This window comes from Cebus imitator, unplaced genomic scaffold, assembly GCF_001604975.1.
Source record: "Cebus imitator isolate Cc_AM_T3 unplaced genomic scaffold, Cebus_imitator-1.0 Scaffold23, whole genome shotgun sequence".
In the NCBI taxonomy this organism is placed as follows: domain Eukaryota; kingdom Metazoa; phylum Chordata; class Mammalia; order Primates; family Cebidae; genus Cebus; species Cebus imitator.
In genome coordinates this window covers 4,961,379-4,984,438 of record NW_016107338.1, presented here as the reverse complement: position 1 = coordinate 4,984,438, position 23,060 = coordinate 4,961,379, and the positions used below count along the sequence as shown (strand labels likewise).

Here is a 23,060-nt window from a genome sequence, read left to right as displayed (position 1 = left end):
AAAAAAAAAAAGAAAAAGAACATTGCTAGATAACTCACATTTCCTGATTTCAAAAACTATGCAATGACTTACAAAACTTACAGTCAACCAAAACAGTGTAGTAATGGCATAAAGACAAAAGTAGATCAATGGAATAGAATACAATGTCTAGAAATAAACTCTCACATATATGTATATGGTCAAATGATTTTTAACAAGGGTGCCAAAATAATTTAATGGGGAAAAGATTGTTTTCTCAAAAATGGTGCTAGGAAAACTGGATATCCACATGCAAAATAATAAAGTTAGGCCCTTACCTAATACTATATACAAAAATTAACTTAAAATGGACCCATGAACTGGATTTAAGACCTAAAACTATAAAACTCTTGGAAGAAGACATGGAGCAAAAACTTCACAACATTGAATTTGGCAGTGATTTCTTGTTTTCAATACCAAAGGCACAGGAAACAGAAGAAAAAATAGTCAAATGAAACCTCATGAAAATTTTAAAAATTATGTATCAAAAGACACTACCAATAAAGTAAAACAAAAACAGAATGGGAGAAAATATTTGCAAATCATATATCTAACAGGGGATTGATATCCAGAATATATAAAGAACTCCTAAACTCTACAACAAAACAAAACAAAACAAAACCCCACAAACAACTTAGTTCAAAAATGGACAAACGACTCTAATAGACATTTCTCCAAAGAAGATATGCAAATGGACAATAAACACATGAAAAGATGCTATTGATATTAGTAATCATTAGGGAAATGCAAACCTGAAGTACAGTGAGATTGCACCTCACACCCATTATGATGGCTGCTATTAAAAAACTGGAAGATAACAAATGTTGGTGAGGATGTGAAGATATTGAAACCCTTTTGCACTGTTGGTGGAAATGTTAAATGTTACAGCTACTATGGAAAACAGTATAGCAGTTCCTCAAAAAATTAAAAATAGAATTACCATATGATCCCACAATTCCACTTCTAAATATACATTCAAATAATTGAAAACAGTCTTGAAGAGATATTTGTATATCATGTTCAAAGCAGCATTATTTGTAATAACTAAAGCATGGAGGTAATCCAGGTGTCCACTGACAAATAAATGGACAAACAGAATGTAGTATGTACATTCAATGGAAATTATTCAGCCTTAAAAAGGAAGGACATTCTGCAACATGCTGTAACATGGATGAATCTTGAGGACATTATACTAATAAACTGATTCAAAAAAGACAAACACTGTATAATTCCATGTATATGAGGTGCTTAGAGTAGACAAATTCATAGAGACAGAAAGTAGAATGATGGTTACTAGGGACTAGGGGAAGAAGGAATAGGGAATTACTCTTTAATGGGTACAGAATTTTAGTTTTTCAAGATGAAAAGAGTTCTGAAAATGAACGGTGATGGTTGCGCAATAACGTGACTGTACTTAATACTATTGAACTGTACACTCAAAAATAGTTAAGATAGTAAATTTTATATGTGTTTTGCTGCAACAAAAAATAATTAAATCAAACCAAACAATAAAAAATTAAAAAATCAATTTCAATAAATGTTTTGTTTGATTTTTAAATTTTTTATTGTTTGGTTTGATTTAATTATTTTTATGTTTCAATAAATGGAAAAAATAAATCAAATCAAACATTTCAAGTCGTAACTGGAGAAAAATAGCCCAAATCAAATATTACAACTCATTTTTCACCTTCAAAAGATCTCGTATGCTATGAGATGTGCTAAGCCAGAGGGATTTGGAATTGGGAGTGCATCCTGGTGTCCTAGTGTTCGCCTGCTGTGTCACCCACTCGTGGTTCGCCTTCTTTTACCTCCTGTTTGTGCATTTCTGGTTCCTGCTTCTTCAGCTTTGCACAAAAGCTTAGTTGGTCCTTCAATGACAACTGGCTAAAAACAAACACAAAAAGAAACAAAAATGGTGCTCTTCTAATTCTTCTATAAGAACTGTGAAGGAGTGGCCAGCCAAAAAAAAAATGTCAAGCAGAGGCTAGTGTGTGGGCCCAGAAAGCCCAGGTCAGACAGAGGCACTACGGTTGCTCACAGATACATACAAAATAAGTCCTGACTTTTTTGTAAGGACCTTGGGTGATAAAAGAGAAACCCCCTAAAGCATTTTTCAGGCAGCTGATAATGTTTGACAGCTTTGAAGAGGAAACAGAGCTGCTGTATGTCAGTGGCAGAATCACGGAGAAAACTCTGCATTCTGCAAAGCCTTACTCAAGTACCATGAAGTGTAGCCCAAAATTGATAGAAATCCTGGTAAATAATAAAATTTTTGAAAAAGTAAAACTTGGTAATTTTTCACAAGTCACTAGCTGTAACAAAGACACTTTTTTTTTTTTTGGTATTTGATTATCTTTCATGGATTTTAAGAATGCTTTATCAAACTCTGAAAAATCTTTAGTGGAGTTGCAAAGTGTCACAGCAGTGAAAATGTTCATAAACTCCACAGCTCTCAATTAACACAGTAGAGGTATCAGAAATTTTCTGCTGTGTAATTTTCTGTTTCTTTGAAGAGTCTCAGCTATACTTCATCATTTCTCAATATGGAGTTGAAACACCAAACAAATATTTGGCCTGAATCCTAAAAATGTTTAGTTCTTTCAATTTTCAGCAATATAGAGCATTCTTTCAATTCTCTCCCACCCTTTTTTTTTTTTTTTTTTGGTTTGAGATGCTCTTTAACGTATAAGAATGTAGTCTTCTGTTCTTCATAATTAACATTTAATATAAACTAATGTTGAATTTACCAAAAGCAAGTTCACAATCTTTGAAAAAATACGACTTTTTAAATTATTGGTGGGCTAAACCATTTACTAGTTTTTTAAATATTGAAGTATCCTTGCATTCTTGGAATATTCTAGACATTTGAGTGACAAAACAGGCAAAAATCTCTAACTCTGTAGGGTTTCTGGCATGCTTCATTGTATAAAAGGTGTAGAGAATTATTCTCAGGTTTTCTATGCAGAGACTGTTTTACTCTTCACTGTTTCCATGGTGAGATTTTTGTGTATATGGCAGCCATATATATATATATATATATATATATATATATATGTATGTGTATATATATATATATGTGTATATATATATGTGTATATATCAGTTAGTTCTTAATCTTTCATTTTAAAACTTTATTGATGTATAATTTATATGCCATAAAATTCCTTCATTAAAAGTGTACAATTCAATGATTTTTAGTAAATTTATAGAGTTGTGTGATGATTACCACAATCCAGTTTTAGAACGTTTTCATTACCCCAAAAAGTTCTCTTCAGCTCTTTTGCAATCAATCCCTGCTCTCACCCTCAGTCCTGGCAACCACTGTCTCTATAGAGTTGCCTTTTCTGGATATTTCTTGTACATGGACTTATATAATGTGTTGTCTTTTGCATTTGGGTTCTTTCACTTAGCTGAATGTTTCTGAGGTTCATTGTATGGCATGAATCAGTCCTTTGCTCCTTGGTGTTTCTGAGTAGTATTACATTGTTTGGCTTTTCCACAATTTGTTTATCCAGTTACCCATTGATGGCTTCTGGATTGTTTTCAGTTTTGAACATCATCCATAATGCTGCTAGAGACATTCACATACGAAAAATGTTATGGAAATGTGCTTTCACATCCCTTGAATAGATTTCCAGGAGTGGAATTGCTAGGTGGTACAGTATGCTCATGCGTAACTTTTTAAGAAGCATCCAGTTAAGGGGTTAAGGGAGGGTGGCCCCCCTCTCTGTTGATGGAGAGCTTGTTTTCTTCTTGTGTAGCTCCAGGTTAGTTGGAAAGGCACCCTCTGTTCTCACTGGTATTGTGACCTGGTTGAGGAGCCAGCAGGACAGAGCCATTAGCTTTTGTCTGGCCTGACTTTGGGCACCCAGGGTAAACTGAAAATAACATGCCTCAGCCAGGCCTCTGTGAGCACTTGGAAGTAGCTCTCAGGTCTCTATCTGTTCCCTGCCTCCAGTGCTGCTGCTGTTCCTCTCTAGGCATTGTTGGTGCAGATTTTTCTCGGGCCCTTTCCACTCCCTCTGCGGCAGGCTGTTCTGTGTGCATTGAGTTTTGGGACCACCAGCTCTCTTCAGTTTAGCCTTGCCTATCCTACATCTTACAGAAATCGTTCTTCCCCCAAAATGGCATGTAGACAGCATCCTTCTTTACTTTTACTTTCATTTCAGATTTCCCCTCTATTACTGAGCTAGTCCCTTTGTCGTTTTCATGGAAATTTGGACATGGAAGCTCTTGCCATGAGGTCACCTAGAATTCTAGGTAGTCATTCCTTCCTGAGTTCCCTCACAGGCCACCCTTGGCTCCCTCCAGTTCCTGCTGCCCTTTCTCCCTCTCTGCTAAGTGTTGGGGCAAAAGTGGACTTAGCAGGAAATACTACCCATACTGGAAGCCTCGGGAGTCCCTCGGTTCTTCCCATTCATCATTCATCAGCTGATAAAGTGACAGTGCAGGGGCATGGAGGGTGGATCTGTCTGGGAGGGGATGTGTACGTGAGTGGTGTAACATCTGTGCAGTGTCATTCCACTGTGCTCTGAGGAGTAACCGGTCTGAAATGCAGGCCTTGGAAAATGGACAAGTTGAAGTTCAGAGCAATAGCTGACATGCGAGAAAAAAAAAAACAACAAGCTTATAGAATTTATTTTTAAGCCTAATAGAATCTTGAAAAAGATTATTTATTATATCAACATTCCAAACATCAACAGAGAAAATATAATGAACCCTTCACAACTGAAATTCAACAAAAGATTTTGTCACATTGCTTTATCTATCCGTTTCTTTTTCTTTTATTCCCTTTTTTCGCTAAGATATTTTAAAACAAATCCCAGACACATTTTTCCCCATGCTTAACTATGCATCCTGAAAAATATAGAAATTTTATTTTCTAACCACACTGTCCTGATCATAACTAACAACACTAATCAATAATTCATTGGTATCATCTATCCTCTATCCATGATAAAATTATCTCAGTTTTTAATGGAATCTTTTTATCAGGTTGTCAAATAGGAGAAACATATTATGACTTGTTTCCTGGTCTCACCCCACTGCTAGCATTTATTCATTGGTCACTTTAACTCTCAGTAGAGTTAAACTTTAAAATCACTCTTCCCTAAGGCCTGTAGCGGCCCAGAAACTGATTGGAGTGATGTCTGTTAGGCTGCAAAGGCTTGTAGCTTCCCCAAGGGCCAGTGCTAGTACTTAAGCATTGTCCTGGAAGGGTCATTATACTCGGGGCATATAATTCATCCATGCTTATGCAATACAAATATTTCAAGCATCCTAATGCACTTATTTATTATGAATGCTAGTGACCAGTGAAGCAAAAGCTCTTACCTAAAATGAATGACTAGTTTTGACAATGGAGGGGTCAGTACTTTGATTGCTCTTCCTAATTTAACACACCACTGGGTGCTGGGCAGTGCTTACTGCACTAATTATCCTGCAGTCCTACCTGATGAGAATTGCTCTTCCTTACACTCATGCCTGGGAAAGCAGGTAGCTTGCATATGCATTTAACTAACTACAGTGTCACCACAGAGAAAAGTCGCCATCTGATTGCCAAATCTCCACTTTGCCTTGTGCTGAGGAAAAGGCAGCTCTGGAGCAGTGTTCAGTAGGAAACGTTCATAATTCTGCAATATTCTTGTTATTACACGTGGCTTCCTGTTATGCAGAGATAGGCAGAGAGGGCGGGGTAAGGTGTTGCAACCGATGGAGACACGCAGACCCACAAGAGGCAACTGTATTCTAAATTCCTAAGAAACACAAAAGCCACACAACATGAACACTGGTGGGGTGGTCCTGGAGAAGCACCCTCAAACAAATTTGTTGGAGTGCAGAAAAACCTTGCAAGACTTGTTGCTGGCTTAGGTTTCCAGAGCTGCTGATGAGAAAGAAGAAACAGAAAGTCAGTTCTCCACCCCCGACCCTTTCTCTCTCTCTCGTTCTCGTTCTGTGGCATGCTCTCTCCCTCTCTCTTTCTCTCTCTCTCTCACACACAGAGATAATTTCCCTCTGTCTCATATTGCTACCGAGACAGCATTTTTACCCATTCCTGTAGAAGGCATAGCTATTGGTGCCAAGCCTTTTTCCAAAGCAGAATTTGTTCCTTTAGATTGACATAGTCACCTGTCAAACAATAAAGGACATTTCTAGAATCCATAGGACATAAGAAAATTAAACCTGCCCAATTCCCAAGTATTGAGGCAGGCATTTAGGGAACAGCTTTTAGATATCTCTATGAATTAGGTTATACAAATTTGTCTCAAGGGTGAGTGTCCTGGGAAGACCCGTGTGGTTTAATTTCAGGTACAGAGAGAAAGCTCGTTTGCTGTCATCAGTCTCACGGTAAAGATGCATTTTGAAGGGGCAATGCTTTTCATACTAAAGTTAAAAATGAAACTCAGAATTAAAAAAAAAAAATCCAGAAGAGGAGTCACAGGATAAATTCATCCTAAGTCTCAATGCCTGGTTTTAAAAGTGGAAAAGTTGTACAAGTCCTCCTAACCCCCTGAATGATGGGTGCTTTTCAATGGAGGGCTGTTTCCTTTGAAGACAGAAAAGGGATGCAGAAAGTAAGCCTAAAGTTTCCGAAGTCAAACATCCTAATTTCCTTCTGGGTGGAAACTGAAGGCTACCATCCCACAGTCTGATAACAGGATAGGTGGAGGGACTGCATTTTATGTGTGCGTGAATGTGATGGAGGTGTTGCGTGCGTGTGTGTGCAAGGTGTGGGCAAGGACATATGAATCTTTTTATCATTTTCAGGCAGCAGCCATGCCAAGTCTGCTGTTTCAGAGAGCTCCCCAGCAGGTTCCCTCCTCAGCTGCGATGTGGGCCTGACTGCCAGCCCACACCAGTTTAGCTCAGTCTCCCTGCCCCTGATGCCTCGGCCACACTGGGCCTTGCTCAGAATCCCTAGGTCTCTTCACGTGAGCTTGGGTAGGAGCTGGTAAGACGTAGCAGGATTACCTAATATGTCCGTTTTCCTGTTGGGGTGTCAGCACAGCCTCAGTGGTGGGCCTGAGGTTTCAGTACCATTTCTCTGTCACTGTTTTTTCAAGGCCTGCTGAGCCTTGCAAAGCATACACTGGCGGAAATAGTGGCACAAAGTTTTTTATGCACAATATAGAGGTAAAATGGGTGGGGCCAAGGCAGCTGCTTCACATGTTAGGTTAGGAATAGCAGCTTTGTTCCCAGCTCAGTGAAGGGTGGCATGGTCTCTCCTGTTCACATCACTATGGATTCTTTAACCCTGTGAATTACTAGACATGGATTCCAACTCCAATGTGGATGCCTCTCTTTACCACAAAAACACATGCTCCTTTCTGGGTTGTGGCTTAGGTATGGAAATTGGGCTTTGAAATAAGATTTCTAACTATTAACTGGAGCAGATCATTTCACCCCTGTGAGCTTCAATTCCTTGTCTGAAAAATGAGGGTGACAACATGGTGCGGTAAGCACCATAGTAAACGAAGAGCATGAGCATTAAATGACACAGCCGTATAAAGTGCCTGCACTGTGGTTGGCTCATGGTAAGTACTCAATACATAAGTAACTACTGACATTCATTATTGTTAGATCAGGGATTATACCTTCCATTGGCCACTTTGCTCAAGTGGGTATGGTGAACATGTCCAGAAATCCCACAAATAGGTAAATTGGCCAATATTTCTTGCAAATGTAAAATGCCTGCATGGTAGCTCACATTTCATTCTAAAAGATTTATTTTATTAACTCAGCAAATATTTATCAAGATACTTCAATTGCCAGATGCTTTTCTAGGTGGCGTGGAGCTCTACTAAAAATCCTGAGGAAAACAGCACCCTTTTCTGTCTTGCATCTCGGTTTATCCCCATAGCCTTGAGTTAGAAATGCTTCCCTTGGTGATGTCTTCCTCCGTGCTGTCTTGTCTTTGGTTTCTGATTATCTATACAAATACTTTTCTGGTGGGAGATTTTCATGTCATTCAAATCTCCTGGCTTTCACTTGTACCTCTTTTCTCCCCCGATCTCTTTCTTAATTCATAAGCCTTACTTATCAAAACCAAAACTCTTGGGAAGCTTGAAGCTCTCAGTCCATGCTCACACTTTATCATGTCCAGACCTGGACTCACCTGCCTGTTCAAACTGGCCTTGTTCTCTGATTTCCTTCCTTGCTTCCATGAATGGGTCTCCCAGATCTGTCAGGTCTGGCTGATCTTATAGCCTTAGGACCCAAAATGGTTCTGGTGCATGTCAAGTGCTCAACCATGAATGAATGAATGAATGAATGAATGAATGAATGCATGAATGGGGAAGACCATTTTACTTGAGCCACTCAAACCCCAAACCTCACAAAAATCTTTGTCCCCTGATCCTCCTTGTTCAGCAGGTGGCTGAGTCCTGTTGTATTAGCCTCTCATATTGTTTCCTCTTCCATCCTAATCCAGGCCTCTGGCTTTGCACCTAGGTTATTGTGCAATGTCTAGCTACTCTCCCTCTATTCCATCTCTCTCCCTCTTTTCGTCCCTCCCCTCCTTAATATCTTCTTTTCTTTTCTCTCATTTAGTATAAAATTGAGTCCATACTATGATAATAATTGCTTTCATTTAATGTCTACGTTTTAAGAAGCAGGCACTGGCTGGGACCTGTACACCTATCTTTACTAATCCCTATGAATTTATCACCCCACAAGATACATGTGATTATCACAGTTTTACAGAGGAGGAAACTGGCCCTCAGAGATAGGACACGGCTTACCCAAGGCTGTGTATGTAGAAGCCTGTGCACTTCTGCTACTTTCTCCTTCCTTCTCTGTGTTAGGCACTGTGTTATGTGCAGAATACAAGGATAAGCAAGGCCAAAACATCAAGGCAGTACCCCTGTCTTCTTAGAGTGCAAGATGAGAGAGAAAATAAGGTAAGAAAAAAGTACCAAGCAAGGTGATGCGGGCTATGATGCACATGTGTCCCCACTGACAAGGGTCCAGAGCCATGGAGCAACTAAGTCTGGCAGGACCAGGAAGCCTTCTCACAGGAAGTGGGGCCTGAAGGGACTCTTGAAGTGTAAGTAAGAGTTTTCCAAGAGGTGGAATTGGATGTAGGTGGGGGAGGGTCTGGGGGGACATTCCCGCAGAGAGACTAACATACTGTCCTGGAGAAAGTGCAGGATGGGTATGGAGAAAAAGCAGGAAATGCAGTAGAAAAAGCCACAAAGGACTCCAGCTCCATGGTAGTTTAGCCTTTACCTTTTAGGAGGGAGGCGTTGGGGGTCATCAAAGGCTTTTAGGCAGGGGAGTAACATGATCAGACTTCTGTTTTAGAAGGCTCACGTCATAAGCAATATTGTCTGTGCTCAATATAAGGAAGAGGCTGCTTCCTGTGTTGATTGGTTGGCTGGTAGAATGTCACTCAAGTACAACAGAGGGACCAGTCGATGTAAAGCAGATTTGGGTGTGTGTGTCAGTGCTAGCCAGGGTAATGGTAGAGGTGAGAAGGAGGAAGGTGATAAGTTTGATGAAGTGGTAAGCAAGATGAGCTTGACATTCTCATGGAGGTGCATTCGGAAGCTGAATGGATGGGTCTACAGCTCCGAAGAGAGGGTTGGGGGGAAGTCATGTAAATTCTCCTCCCTTTTCAAATCCATTTAAACATGGTTCCCAAACAAATGCATGGCTCATATCAACATACTGAGGAAATATCTGAAATTGTTTCCCCAGCTCCGAAAGAACTATTCACACGTCACCCACACATTTACAGCCATCCAAAGTAGAATCTAGACTGAGTCAGAATTGAGAGCAGATTATTTTGAGGGTTAGAGGGCAGAAAATGAGAAGATGAAGAAAGGAAGTGATAATGTTTCTCAGCTGACTTCTCTGTTCACACTTCCTTCTTTAATTTTCCCCTGCCCCATCTTGGGGCAAAAAGCTGCTAACTTCTCCTGCAGAAATAACATCCCTAGGCATGCGGCACCTCTTCTATTTCTCTTCTTTCCCTTCCAGTACTCTCTCTCACCTGCAGACTAAAATTCAGCATGGACAGTCCAAGCATACAACTATATTTTATCATGATCCTCCCTTGCTCAAGAATATGAAATAGCTCCCTACTACCTCTCTAATCAAGTTTGAATGCCTCACTCTCTCCCTAAAGCATCTTCTTCTCTGGGCTCTCCAGCTTGATTTCTCTGTTTGATAAAATGCTACCTTACCTTTATGGCCCATTTCCATCTCACGCTCTGTAATGATAGTACTCAGGTTCTAGGAAGTGCTGACCAGCAGAACTTTCTGTGATAGTGAAAATGTTCTCTATCTGTGTTGTCCAGTACTGTAGCCACAAAACACATAGGGTTACTGAGTACTTCAAACATGGCTAGTATGACAGAGGAACTCAATTTAAACTTAATCTATTTAATTCATTTACGTGTATACAGCCACTCTTGGTTAGTAGCTACTGTACTGAACAGTGCAGTGTTAGGGGCATGCTCATCCTCTCTCCACTACAGTAAGGTGAGGTTTCTAACCTCGCTGAGGCCCTCATTTCTCACTCGCCCCAAAGTGTTCTGTAAACACTGAGCAACTGTCTTCCCACCTTTCCCTCCTGGTCTGCCTATAGCCCCTTCTCCAAACTTCAGCCTGGTTCAGATCTCCTTCCTGAATGGCTGGGAACCTGCACTCAGGGTACAATGACTGGCTCACAAGTGAAGCTTATCATGGTTATTATTTTCATTATGAGAAACAGCTCCATTAATAGTAACAGATCTCTTTGTTTACTTTATCCGGCACAAGTCACACCCACAAAGAAGAGAGACTGTTCAAAGAACCTAACAAGGAAAGTTAATCAAAACCAAGACAAACTCAAGGCCCTAGACTTTCTTCTTAGATATTTTAATCATCTCATGCTAGGCCTGGCTGGTGAGCAACACTGTGGGCTAAGGAGGAGATGGCTCTGCACATGGGATAGAAAGTGCCCCTGCTTAACATTTAGCTCATCTGAGACTCCAGCTGTCTCCCTCCTCCAGGGTTTGGGCCTAATTCCAGCAGTGTGGAAGTTTGTACTGAGCTATCCCCGCTCTCTAGCTTGTAACGGATGGCCCAGTGCCCATAATCACACCAATTATGGTGGGATGTTAACAGGCACTAAAGAAACATTGGCTGGATATAGAGTGAATGGTATCGTTTATGGATATAAAACATGGCAAGGCAGAGCCTTGATGAGATGTAGGCAGACATGGTGGTTGCCTTTCTGACACAAGGGCATCAAAGGTCCTCTTGGCCAGGTCTGAGAACATAAGATGCTCACACTTACTCCTGCCTTTGTCAGGTCATTCTGCCATGCACACATGCTCCTAGGAGGGTTTTTTGTTTGTTTTTCTTATTGTTGTTTTTATTGCAACAAAGCATGAAAAATCTCACAGGACTATAAACAAGATACCAGCAACTAATTTCTTCTATGCTGAGCAAATTCTCTCCAATCTGCAGTATCTTTTTGACTTCTGCTCACTCCTTCCCACGTCTTCAATGCTGTTGGAGACCTTCAGTTTCCCCTGTCCCCCACGGTGGTCCTAATGATGTCTGTGGGCCTCTAGGGGTGGCCCACGGGGCCTGAGCCCTTCTAGTCACCATGTGGCACCTCCCTGATTTCCCCCTCTCCTGAGTTGGCTCCATTTGGTGCCATCACCCCAAAAGCCAAGTAAAGGCTCCCCATATGGCACTGCTAGAAGGGGGTCCTCCCTCTCGTGTCTGATATTGCTTCAGTTGAATGATCACAAAAGCCACATGGGGATGGACTTCACTGAGGCTATTGAGGTGGGAAAGAATGCCTCTGCATCTGCTGGGATGCCTCACTCTTCCATTTTCTTCAAAAGTTTTGTGCGTAGTCTGTCCTTTTCCTTGTTGCCTACTCTCTGCCCTCTTTCTAGGACAGATAAGAGTCCTTGCAAGGTACAGCCTCTAACTTAGAAACAGAGCTGCATACAGTCCTCAAATTCCCCCCTCCCCATTGTACTCTGCCAAAATCATTCTGTAGTTCCTTTGGGATCATTTCCACAGCCCTAGAGCAAGTGATCAGCCCAGAGTGGCTGCTCTTTAATTGCAGAGAGAAGGCCTTGAAGATAGCAAGTAACTGAGGAACAAGATTGCAGATAAAGTTCTTAACTGGACTGCCAAGACACATTGATATAAAGCAAATCCTCTGTAAACAGGCTACCAAACTGTCATCAAAATATCAAACTGCCTTTTCTACATCTGAGTATAAGCACTCTGATGATGATGTCTGTCCAATGGGAAGCTGATTCAAATATTTCTTGCAACCTGGGATACAACCTAGTAATGACCTCACCAGGTCCCTGGTGGGAGGTAAGAAGTAACTGCCAGACGGAACCAGGTATAAGGGTATATTACGGGAGCTCAGACCCCTTGTGAGGGTCAAGGAGCCCAGTTATAGTGGAGTCCTCTTCAGACAGCAATACTGGACCGAAGGGTGAAACGTAGAAATAAGGTGATAACTGGATACTATTGGAGATATAGCTACAGAATGCAGTGGCTAAGGCTGTGAGAATGAACTTTCATCCTGAATCTTGGGCCTAGGTCTCTTCACCCTCCCAACTTCATTGCTTTTTTGGCCTTTGTGGTATACGAGAATAAAAGAGGAGCTGAACAGTTACCCCTGGTCCCCCCGCCTTCTCAGCCCTCTCTGGGGTCCCTCCAGCAATACTTGGCAGAAGGAGAGGAATGCAGACACTGGGTATTAGCAAGCGTGGACAGCAGCACGGGCCAAGGAGACAAGGGCATCATTGAACTGGCTGGGAAAGAAGGAAGATGGGGCTCAGAAGGAGGTGTTGACTGGGGACCAGGGTGATCGACGGAGTGCTGTGGAAGCAAGGAAAGGAGAGAGTGGTCCTGGGTGGGAGTTACCGTGGAGAAAAGATGGGTCGGTACAGGCCTCACTTAATCCAATGGCAGGCAGAACTCCTGTGTGAAAACAAAAGCCAGTTTACAACCAAGCAGCAGGTTCAAGGGGCTCTGGCTTCAAATCCGGCTTCCGAGTTCTACTGGCAGCGACAACCTAACTGCAAAGGTAATAGGAAGGCAGCTGCGGTGAGGTCCTCGTACAGCAGAAAGGGCTGGGGTTCTGTCCCCGGGCCGGGGACAGAACGGCACTAATGACACAGGGTGGGAGAATTCGGAAGGTGCCAAGTCCCTGCAGGCTGGCCCTGTGGCCGGGGTCTGGGGTTTGAGTGGGGCCGGCTGCAGGGGGCCTGCTTTCCACGGCGAGGCCGGAGCTCTCGCGGCGTGCAGCGCGCGGCCCCTCCTCTAGCCGGCCGCTGTGGAAGAGTGCCCGGGCGGCTTCCGGCGGCCTCTGCAGCTGCGTGGGACTCACCCCGAGCCCTCAGACGGAGGCATTATTTTCTCCTCTCTCTTGACAGATACTAACTCCCACGCAGGAAAAAGGAAGCACCTTTGTCAGATGCTGCGGCCACTTCCTCTTCAGAAGGCTCCAGCCAACCTTTCGCTTTGCAGAATGACGGGGCCCGCGGCGCTGCCGGACTGCCTGTGCAGCGAGCCGCAGGCCGCCAGGGTTTTGTTCCCGGCCTCGCCCTGACCGGGAGCCGGGCCCTCGGCTGCTTCTCTGGCTCAGGGGGTATTTTCTCTGATTCAGATCTGGACCCCTGAGCTGGACCTGGCTGTGGTCCCCCCTCTTCTCAGCCCTCTCTGGGGTTCCTCTCCGCCTCTTTGCTCACTGCCACATGTCCCTCAGTCAGTCCGCCTGTCTGTTCCTCTCTATAGCTCGGTCAAGGAGCGTGATGACCGGCGAGCAGATGGCGGCCTTCCATCCATCGTCCACCCCCAACCCGCTGGAGAGGCCCATCAAGATGGGCTGGCTGAAGAAGCAGAGGTCCATCGTGAAGAACTGGCAGCAGAGGTACTTTGTGCTGAGGGCGCAGCAGCTCTACTACTACAAGGACGAAGAGGACACGAAGCCCCAGGTACCAGCCAGGCCGTTTGTCCCGTTCATAAGGCGCGGAGGAGGTGGGCCTGGAGCCCGCTGGGATTGCCCTTAAACTCACAGGGGCCTTCTCATTAGGACTAGACACACCCATTGCAGAGGAGATTGCTTTTTCCTTTACCCCATTTCCTAGATACATAAACTGAGCTGCAAAGATGACAGAGTGGCCCTTCAGGAAGCGCCAGGATGGTCACTGTGGCATTTCCTACTCAGGGCTCTAAGTCAAGACTGGTGAAGGGCGGTGGTGGTGGTGACACTCAGCTAAGGGCCCAGAGAGAGTGGATTGGGGTTCAGGAAAACCGATTCTGGGGCAGATTGATTTGTTTGTTCAGGAAGTATTTATTGAGAATTTATTATATGCCAGACACTGTTCTAGGTACTTGAAATAAACAATGGGCAAAACAGATAAAATTCTCTACCATATGGAGCTTGGAATGTGGAGGAAAAGACACATAAACATAACAAATAAGAAAAGTGTGTAGTTTGTTAGGAAAAAGATTAGTTCTATGAGAAAAAAAATAGGATGAGCTAACAGGTATCAAGAGTTAAGGGAAGATGCAATTTTAAAAAGGATGGTCAAGTGACCTCAGGAAGAGGGTGACACTGGGGCCAAGACTGAAGAGGAGAGGAAACAAGCTGGGTAGATCTCTGGGGAAGACTGTTCCAGGCAGAGAGAACAGCCGGTGCTAAAGCTCCTAAGGGAGCACGTCTAGCTTGCGTGGGGAATAGCAAGGAGGGCACTGTGGTGGGAGCAGAGCTAGCGGGTAGGAATCACAGGAAATGAGGTCTGAGAAGCCAGAGGGTAGTCAGGGGTCCCAGGGAGCAGACTGCTGGGGCACTGCAGGCTGCTGTAAGGACTTGAGCATTCCCACTGAGGGCCACAGGGAGGCATTGCAGGGCTCTGTGCAAAGACTGACAGTCTTGTTTACACTGTGAAAAGACAGCTCTGACTCCTGTGCTGAAAAATAGATTGGCGGGGGGGGGGAAGACGCAAGTGATCTAGGTAAGGGGTTATGATGTTTAGGATCTCAGTAAGAGTTGTGGGCTGGAGGAAAATGGTCAGCTTCTGGATATACTTTGAAAGTAGACCAAACGAGATTTCCTGATGCAGTGGCTAAGCCTGTGAGAATGGGCTTTCAGCCTAAATCTTGGGCCTAGGTCTCTTCACCCATCCAACCTCATCACTTTTTTGGCCATTGTGGTGTGCAGCAATCAAAGAGGACACGCTGAACAGTTACCCCAGGACCTCAGGTGCAAACTGGATGTCTCAGGGTGTCCAACACAGCTGGTCACTCACCTAGAACTCATGCCTGTGAAGATGGAAGGGTGGTCTTGGCCAGAAGGAGCTTATTCAGGAAGACAGACTCTAGAACCTTCTGTAGCCAGAACAAAATCCCAAGAAAGGTGAGGACAAGAAATGTGTAGATATTGGGGGTGGATGGTACCAAAATGAAAAGGTCATTTTGGAAGAGGACAGTTTTCTTTAAGGGCAGGCTTGAGGATTCATTACGTATCAGCAGGACTTAGTTAACCAGTTCCTCTACTTAAGAGCTCTGAACTGTGTTTGTCACTGCAGAGGCCAGGGAGGGATCACAGGGACTCCATCACAGACTGGACTCTTGCCTAGTGTTCTGTGTGTGGTAACCAGACTTCCTTCTCTTTATAAACACCCCAGACCTTATTAAAGCCAAGCAATTCCGGCTAAGATGGTGGTTGACGTGTTAAGACAATAGAGGAAGTCTTCCTATCTGTAGAGTGTGAGGGAGATGGCAATTAGGCTTTATCTGGCCATCCCAAATCAATGAAAGGGGCAGCTGAGTGTGTTTCCGTGAAATATAGAGGGTGAGAGGTACTTTATATCAGATTATGTGTTCTTTCCCTGGTTCCACCACTGTGTGGCCCTGTAATTATTTAATTTTTCTGGACTCCTGTTTATTATTTTATAAAATCAGACAATACTACCTGGCCCTCATTTGTCACAGGATCAAATGATATGAAGCAGGTATAAAAAACTGTTTTGTAAAAATATAAACTAATGTCAAAGAGTAAAATAAATACCTAAAGGTTCTTGCTTCTCCTCTTTACTTCTGGGAGGAAGAAACCCAAAGCCTTCTCAGGACTAAATTAGCCTGAGATAATTAGGTAGCACTTCTAGGATGACAGGGTAATTTATTTGGGAGAAATCTATTGATTTTGGATCAATAGGTCAAGTAAGCAAAACCACACAACCCTTCAGTAGATGGCTGAAAAACGTGTTGATAAAATCCAACACTTATTTCAGTTATGAAAAATAGAAAAATAAAACTTTTAGGAATAAAATAATAATTCCTTAGAAAGAATAGTGTATTTTACTGCATGTTGACATGTATATTTTGATTACAAAAGCTTTTGCATGGTAGGAAATTTGGAAGATGCAGAAAAGCACAAAGTAGAAAATAAAAATTATGCACAATCTCATCAGTAAGGAATAGCCACCTATATCCCCTCCACATTCAGTCTTCCCTATGCATATGTGTTTAAGAACTCATCTATTATAAATGCAAAATATGTATAATAAATGTTATTTAATGAAAAAGTTAACACTATGTCATGAATTTTGCCTCCTAACATTAAATATTATTCTACAATGTAATTTTTAATATCAAAACAATCAAGAATATTCTATAATTTATATAATTAATTTTCCACTGTTGGGAATTTGGGCTGATGTTCATACTGTTATCACAAATAACAATTAAGTAGATTCCCCACAGCATTGTTTACATTAGTGATGTAAAAACAATGACCACTGGTAGGGGCTAACTTATATTAGGCTACATTTATATGTGTATACAATAGAATACAATTCAGACATTGATGCTCCTAATTAATACTTTTTGAAAAGGAAAGATGTCCATAGTATTATTGTCTTTAAAAAGCAGTTTACAACAGAATATGATGTATATACTTATCCCATTCTTGAAAAAAAATCATGAATTTGTATTTATGGAAAAAAGCCTAGAAAGACATACACAGAAGTATTAACCATGGTTATCTCGGAATACTGGGGCTACACATACAAGTTTTAATGTTTCTTTTATAATATTTTTATAATTAAAGGACAATAGTTGTAAATTTAAAAGGAATGCATACAATCATCGGATATATCCCCCAAGATACCAAAAAACAGAAACAGCACAATAATCTTGGAGCAATCAGGTGTAAGAGCCCTCACATACAATGATGATGTGTGTGTCCATTGGTACAAACTTTCTAGAAAGTCATTTGGCTAGATTTACTAAACATGAAAAAATTGTCAAACCCTTAGACACAGTGATTCTGGGTCTACAAAGTTCCAAAAGAAATAATAAGAATATTCAATGCTTTTTAAAAAATTTTTGGGCCGGCAGCGGTGGCTCACGCCTGTAATCCTAGCACTTTGGGAGGCCAAGGTGGGTGGATCACCTGAGGTCAGGAGTTCAAGACCATCCTGGTCATAATGGTGAAACACCATCTTATATAAAAAAAAAATTTATGGAGACAGTCTCGCTATATCAACCAGGCTGGAGTTCAGTGGCACGATCTTGGCTCACTGCAACCTTCACCTCCTGGGTTCAAGCAATTATTCTACCACAGCCTCCCAAGTAGCTGGGACTACAGGTGCATGCTGCCACGCCTGGCTAATTTTTTATATTTTTAGTAGACATGGGGTTTCACCATATTGCCCAGACTGGTCTGAAACTCCTGAGCTCAGGCAATTGGCCCACCTCGGCCTCCCAAAGTGCTGGGATTACAGGCGTGAGCCACCACACCTAGACTCACCGCTACTTATAATGAGAAACACTGAACCTAGCATCTGACAAAGGAGAATGTAAATAAATTATGGAACCGTGTATGATAGACTTTTCTATATGTGCTTTTGAGGAATCTTGTGGCCCTATAGAAGACGTCTGTGCATTTTTTTCTTGAGTTCTCAGAAAGATCCTGTCCAGTTTCAACATGATAAGGCTGAGTAAGTCAGTGAACTAGCTTTATATAAACCATTCTAAAAAGTTCTTTGTCAGGGAAGTTGTTTCAAACAGAATCTCAGCTTATTGCCCTCAAGTTTCTGTTACAATGATGGTCTCAGACAATCCTAGTAGTAAGGTCGACCCATCTTCCCATTTTCTCATCTGTTTTCTGAGACTTTGCCACAAGTGATTGTCTACCAGCAATGTGCTGGTAAATAGTTAACAATCAGCCCTCTGATGGGAGAGTTGATTGAAGTGCAACATTTGCTAATTTCTGTGCTGCAGATACTCTGGTCATGACTGATGCAAGCTACCAACGTGATTATTTGAACACTGAACTCAGAGTTGAGAAGAGACATGTAATAGCACCATGTTATATAGGATTTTCACCACACAGATAGAATAGAGGAAGTAATCACAACAGCAGAAATGATAGCAAAATATAGCAAAGAATCAGAAAGTTGTCAATTTTAAGTATCCTTACCTTTTTAATAGAAAATACTTCATTGTAAGCTTATAGAATTTAAGTTTTAGTAATAGCTGTGTTTAACTGGCTTAAAATGCAATAGTTAAGTTCTCATGAGCCAATATAAGCATTTTGAAAAATGCTTTATCAAGGAATTGGGCTGAAATTTAGTTCTAAATCAACTTATAAGTGGATTTAAAAGTTATAGCTAGGGAATTCTAGATATTTTTGTACCTCACTGTCACAGCTGTCTCCACTGCTTTACTGCTGAAAGACTTATAGCCCCCTGCATAAATATTTCCATCCTTCCATCTTTAAACAGAGTCCACCCCAGTCAACTTGCTAAGCAGATGAAAGTGGCTCTGGGTAACTTGGGCCCTTCTCTTCCTGGAACAATTCTTCCTTCCCCATCAGTGTCCCCACCCTCACCCCTACTGGTGTTTCTTCCTCTCGTCTACCTTCCTCTTGCCATTTATGAAGTTCAAGGCTCTCATGCTGAGTACAAGGAAAGGGCCTGCAATTAGTCATTTATGCCTTGGTGTGAACATGTTTAATTCTGATTGTTAACTTCTTTCAGCAAGTGGGACTTGTAAGTAAAGCCTTATTTGTAATTCTGGAATCACACTGACTGAGGTTGGAATCGTAGATTTCTTATTATCTAGCTTTTGTGATCCTGGGTCAGCTAATTAACTTCTTTGAGATTTACTTCTTCATTTCTCCAATGGGGGACAATAACGGTCCTTCCCTCCTAGACTTCTTATGAAGGTTAGATGTGCTGATATATTCAGGGCAATTGGCATAGTCAGACACCTAAGAACTGCTCAATAAACGGCATATATATTTTTAGTATTCTATTGTTACAATTTCTGAGGAAATGATTTTGGGTATCAAATGACAGTTTAGAGAAGTACTTAGAGTAGGCAGACACCTCTGCGATTGCCCTTTCCTTCTTTTACCAGACAGTGCTCCGCCCTGTCTAAAAGAAACAGGGCGTTTTATTCTGGTGCCATAACTCATCCAAAGTAGTTCAGCAGTACAACCTCAGGGTCATTTTTTCTGAAGGCATTGATGTGATTTATTGAAGATGGTGAGGACTGTGTAGGTGGATGTTATTTTTAAATAATAAAATTAGAGGAATGTAGAGGAATTGCAGAATTCCATTTTTTTAGACTGATCTCCTCCTTCCCCTTCCCTTTTCTCCCTTTCCTTGCCTTTCATTCTCATTCTCTTCCTCCATTTGTTCTTTCTCCTATTCCTTCTCCTGCCCTTTCTGTTCCTCCTCCTCCTCCTCCTCCTCTTCTTGTCTTGTTCTCCCTCAGTCTTAGGCATTTTTATTTCTAGACCCTCAAGAAACATTTATTTTCTTAGGCTCCTAACTGGATCTTACTTCTGAGATTTCCTTAAAACTTTTTTGTCTTTATAGTATTCTTTGCCACCAGTCATCTCCATCCACACTTTGTTTTGAAATAAAAACATGTGTTTATTCAATTCAGAATCAGACCTGCTACCTTTAACAGTCAGCGAGGTGTAAATTACAAATAACTAGCTCCAGTGCAAATTAACTATGTCACTTTGTGCAGTCACTTAAGACATTCGAAGCGTCAGTTTCCTCGTCTGAAAAGTAGCAGTGATAAATCTTGCTGTGCTATAGATATGGAGCTGTTGTAGGGGTCTAATGAATTATCTCAAGTGGACCAGGCACGGTGGCTCATGACTGTAATCCCAACACTTTGAGAGACTGAGGTGGGTGGATCACCTGAGGCCAGGAGTTCAGGACCAGCCTGACCAATATGGTGAAACGCTGTCTCTACTAAAAATACAAAAATTAGCCAGGTGTGGTGGTGTGAACCTGTAGTCCCAGCTATTCCAGAGCCTGAGACTGGAGAGTTGCTTGAACCCGGGAGGCAGAGGTTGCAGTGAGCCAAGATCACGCCATTGCACTCCAGCCTGAGCTGGAATTATCCCAAGTGAAATGCACCGTAAGTGATCACTGTAAGTGATCAAGCACCATGCAGACACATGATGGAAGCAGCTTGTTTTTCTGATAACATACCTGTGTATAAGGGATAGCAAATCTTTACTAAACCCTCAGTCCCCCTCCATGGATCTGGGCTTGGAGTTAGGGTCATCTGACCATTTCCCACAACCTTAGCTGTGATGGTGAGGAGCACTGGCTTTGTACTGACTTCTGAGATGAACTACCATTCTGGCACTCACTAGCTCTATGACTTTGGGTAGATTAAAGACGCTTTCTGATCTCTTTTCCTCACCTGTAAAGTGTGCATGATACTTTGCTTGGAGGACTGCTGGAAGGACTAAATGAATCATATGTTCAAGGTGGTTAGCAAAGGTACAGGCACTTGCCACTCCCATCCCCTCAAATGATGACCTGAGTGCTTCAGTCCTCACCAAACCCCTCTGGCAGGCTGGCAGATAGTATGGTCTCCCTAGCCTTCACAAAGACCAAGTGTCTTATTTGGCCATGAATTTGGGTCTTTGGAAAAGTGGAAAGGGGCAAGTATTGGTGATGGCACCCTCTTAGCTAATTCTTATATCAGAACCCTGTCTTTTCTCTCTGGGAACCTGCTTTGCTCTCGAATAACTGCCCTTTAAGTTGCCCAATGCCTGAGTAGCCGAAGGGGCCCCATTAAAACTGAGATGCTAGCTTCCCACGTCCCTCTCCTCCTTCTCTCCTCCCCATCCCATCATTATCCTATCTATTCTCCAACTCAATTTTACTTCATCGGTGTTAAATTGCTGCTTATCCTTAAAGTCTGACTTTTCATCTTTCAGGGCTGCGTATATCTACCAGGAAGTACAATCAAGGAGATCGCCATAAACCCAGAAGAAGCTGGGAAGTTTGTCTTTGAAATTATTCCAGGTAGGCCACAACAGGTAGGACACAGGAACAGTACAGAAATAAAAGTCTTACAGAAGTAAAATTCTTTACAGAAGTAAAATTTTACTTCTGGATCTTAGAAGTCAAAGCTATATGAGGAGAATCATTCAACCAACTAACGAACCAGACTATTAAGAGCATACAGTGGTTCTGTATACAGTTAATGAAGCTATCCTCATTTATTAACTAGTATAAAGTGCTTGAATAACGTCCATGAAATAAGTAGGTGAGCATTTTGTTCAACGCTGTGTGCTAGGAGCCAGGTACTGTACCAGGAACTGAGCCACTCACTTGAAAAGTGCACTCTCTCTACTCACTAAAATGAACTTAGTCTAGATGGTGAGTAGGTCATTAGATTTCAGTTAAAATATAAATAAGACCATGTGAAATTGCCATTCTATGGGTCAAAAATTGTGAAAAGTCAGCAGCCCCAGGTGGTTCTGCAGACCTAATGAGAAATGACAGCTCCAACTTCCCGAGCACTCAGCACATGTCAGGTGCTGCATGCCACCTATTGCATACATGACTGGCACATCGGAGGGTGTTCTTTCAAATCAAGGGTTTCCTTCCTCGAATGCATTTGGAACAAGGGGAGTTTGGGTCATGCTCCTGGATCTGCCACACTGAGATGCTTCTACCCTTCTCCCTGTCGCTTGCTCCTGTGCCAGCCCTAGCCCTGCCAGGGGCTCCAGAACGAGTGACTAATCTGTCTGTATCACCTTGCTGCTACTACTGTACTGACCACAGCAGAGGAGGCCACATGGTCCCTGAATGCCCCTTTTCTTCACTCGCTCCTTCCCACTCACACAAGGTGACTGTGTGCATAAGAAGGTTGATGGAGAAGGCAGCGTAGCATAGAGGTTAGCAGTGTCCAGTCTGGAGCCAGCCTGCTCTGATCCTGGCACTTACTGTTTGTGTAAGAGGTTACTTAATTTCTCCCTGCCTCTGATTTTTGTCTATAAAATGGGGACAATAATGATGATAGTGAAGGTTAAATAAAGAAATTGATATGAAACATTTGGTACAGTGCATATCATATCAGTGTTTGCTATTTGGGAATAATCTAGAGATAATTATAATGCAGAAAAATCCCAAACTTGGCTATGACTATTTATAGAATACAAATAAAAACATTTTTAAGTTCCTAGATGGCTCCCTCAGGACACTGTCTTGCTTGCTTTTTTAAATTTTTAAATTTTTATTTATTTATTTATTTTGAGATGGAGTCTGGCTCTGTCACCCAGGCTGGAGTGCAATGGTTTGATCTGGGTTTACTGCAGCCTCTGTCTCCCCAGTTCAAGCAATTCTCATGCCTCAGCATCCTGAGCAGCTGGGACTACAGGTGTGTGCCACCATGCCCAGCTAAGTTTTGTATTTTTAGTAGAGATGGGGTTTCACATGTTGGCCAGGCTGTTCTCGAACTTCTGACCTCAGGTGATCCACCTGCCTCAGCCTCCTGAAGTGCTGGGATTACAGGTGTGAGGCACCGTGCCCAGCCTCCCTTGCTTTTTTATCTGAAAGTCTATCTTCCTCTCTTTCTCTTCAGAGGAAAATCAGGAAAGTCTGCTTCTTCAGTCTCTCCTAGCTAGGAAAATCTCTCTCCCTTTCCACAATGGGTATTTTATTCTTAGGATTCCTCTCCCAGTGCAATTCATGGGACACAACCATCTATGGTAACATGTGTACCCTAAAGTCTGGATTTTC

General features: G+C 42.3%; 1 protein-coding gene across 3 annotated transcripts in view; it reads left to right on the top strand.

Moving 5' to 3' along the window:
* ARHGAP25 (Rho GTPase activating protein 25) overlaps positions 1 to 23,060 on the top strand; it is an 86,656-nt gene that overhangs the window by 21,543 nt on the left and 42,053 nt on the right. For all 3 annotated transcript variants that reach the window (XM_017522093.2, XM_017522092.2, XM_017522091.2), the window contains exons 2-3: positions 13,783 to 13,982; positions 21,251 to 21,338. In XM_017522093.2, coding sequence (XP_017377582.1) covers positions 13,783 to 13,982; positions 21,251 to 21,338 — 288 coding nt within the window. The remainder of the gene's footprint in view (positions 1 to 13,782; positions 13,983 to 21,250; positions 21,339 to 23,060) is intronic.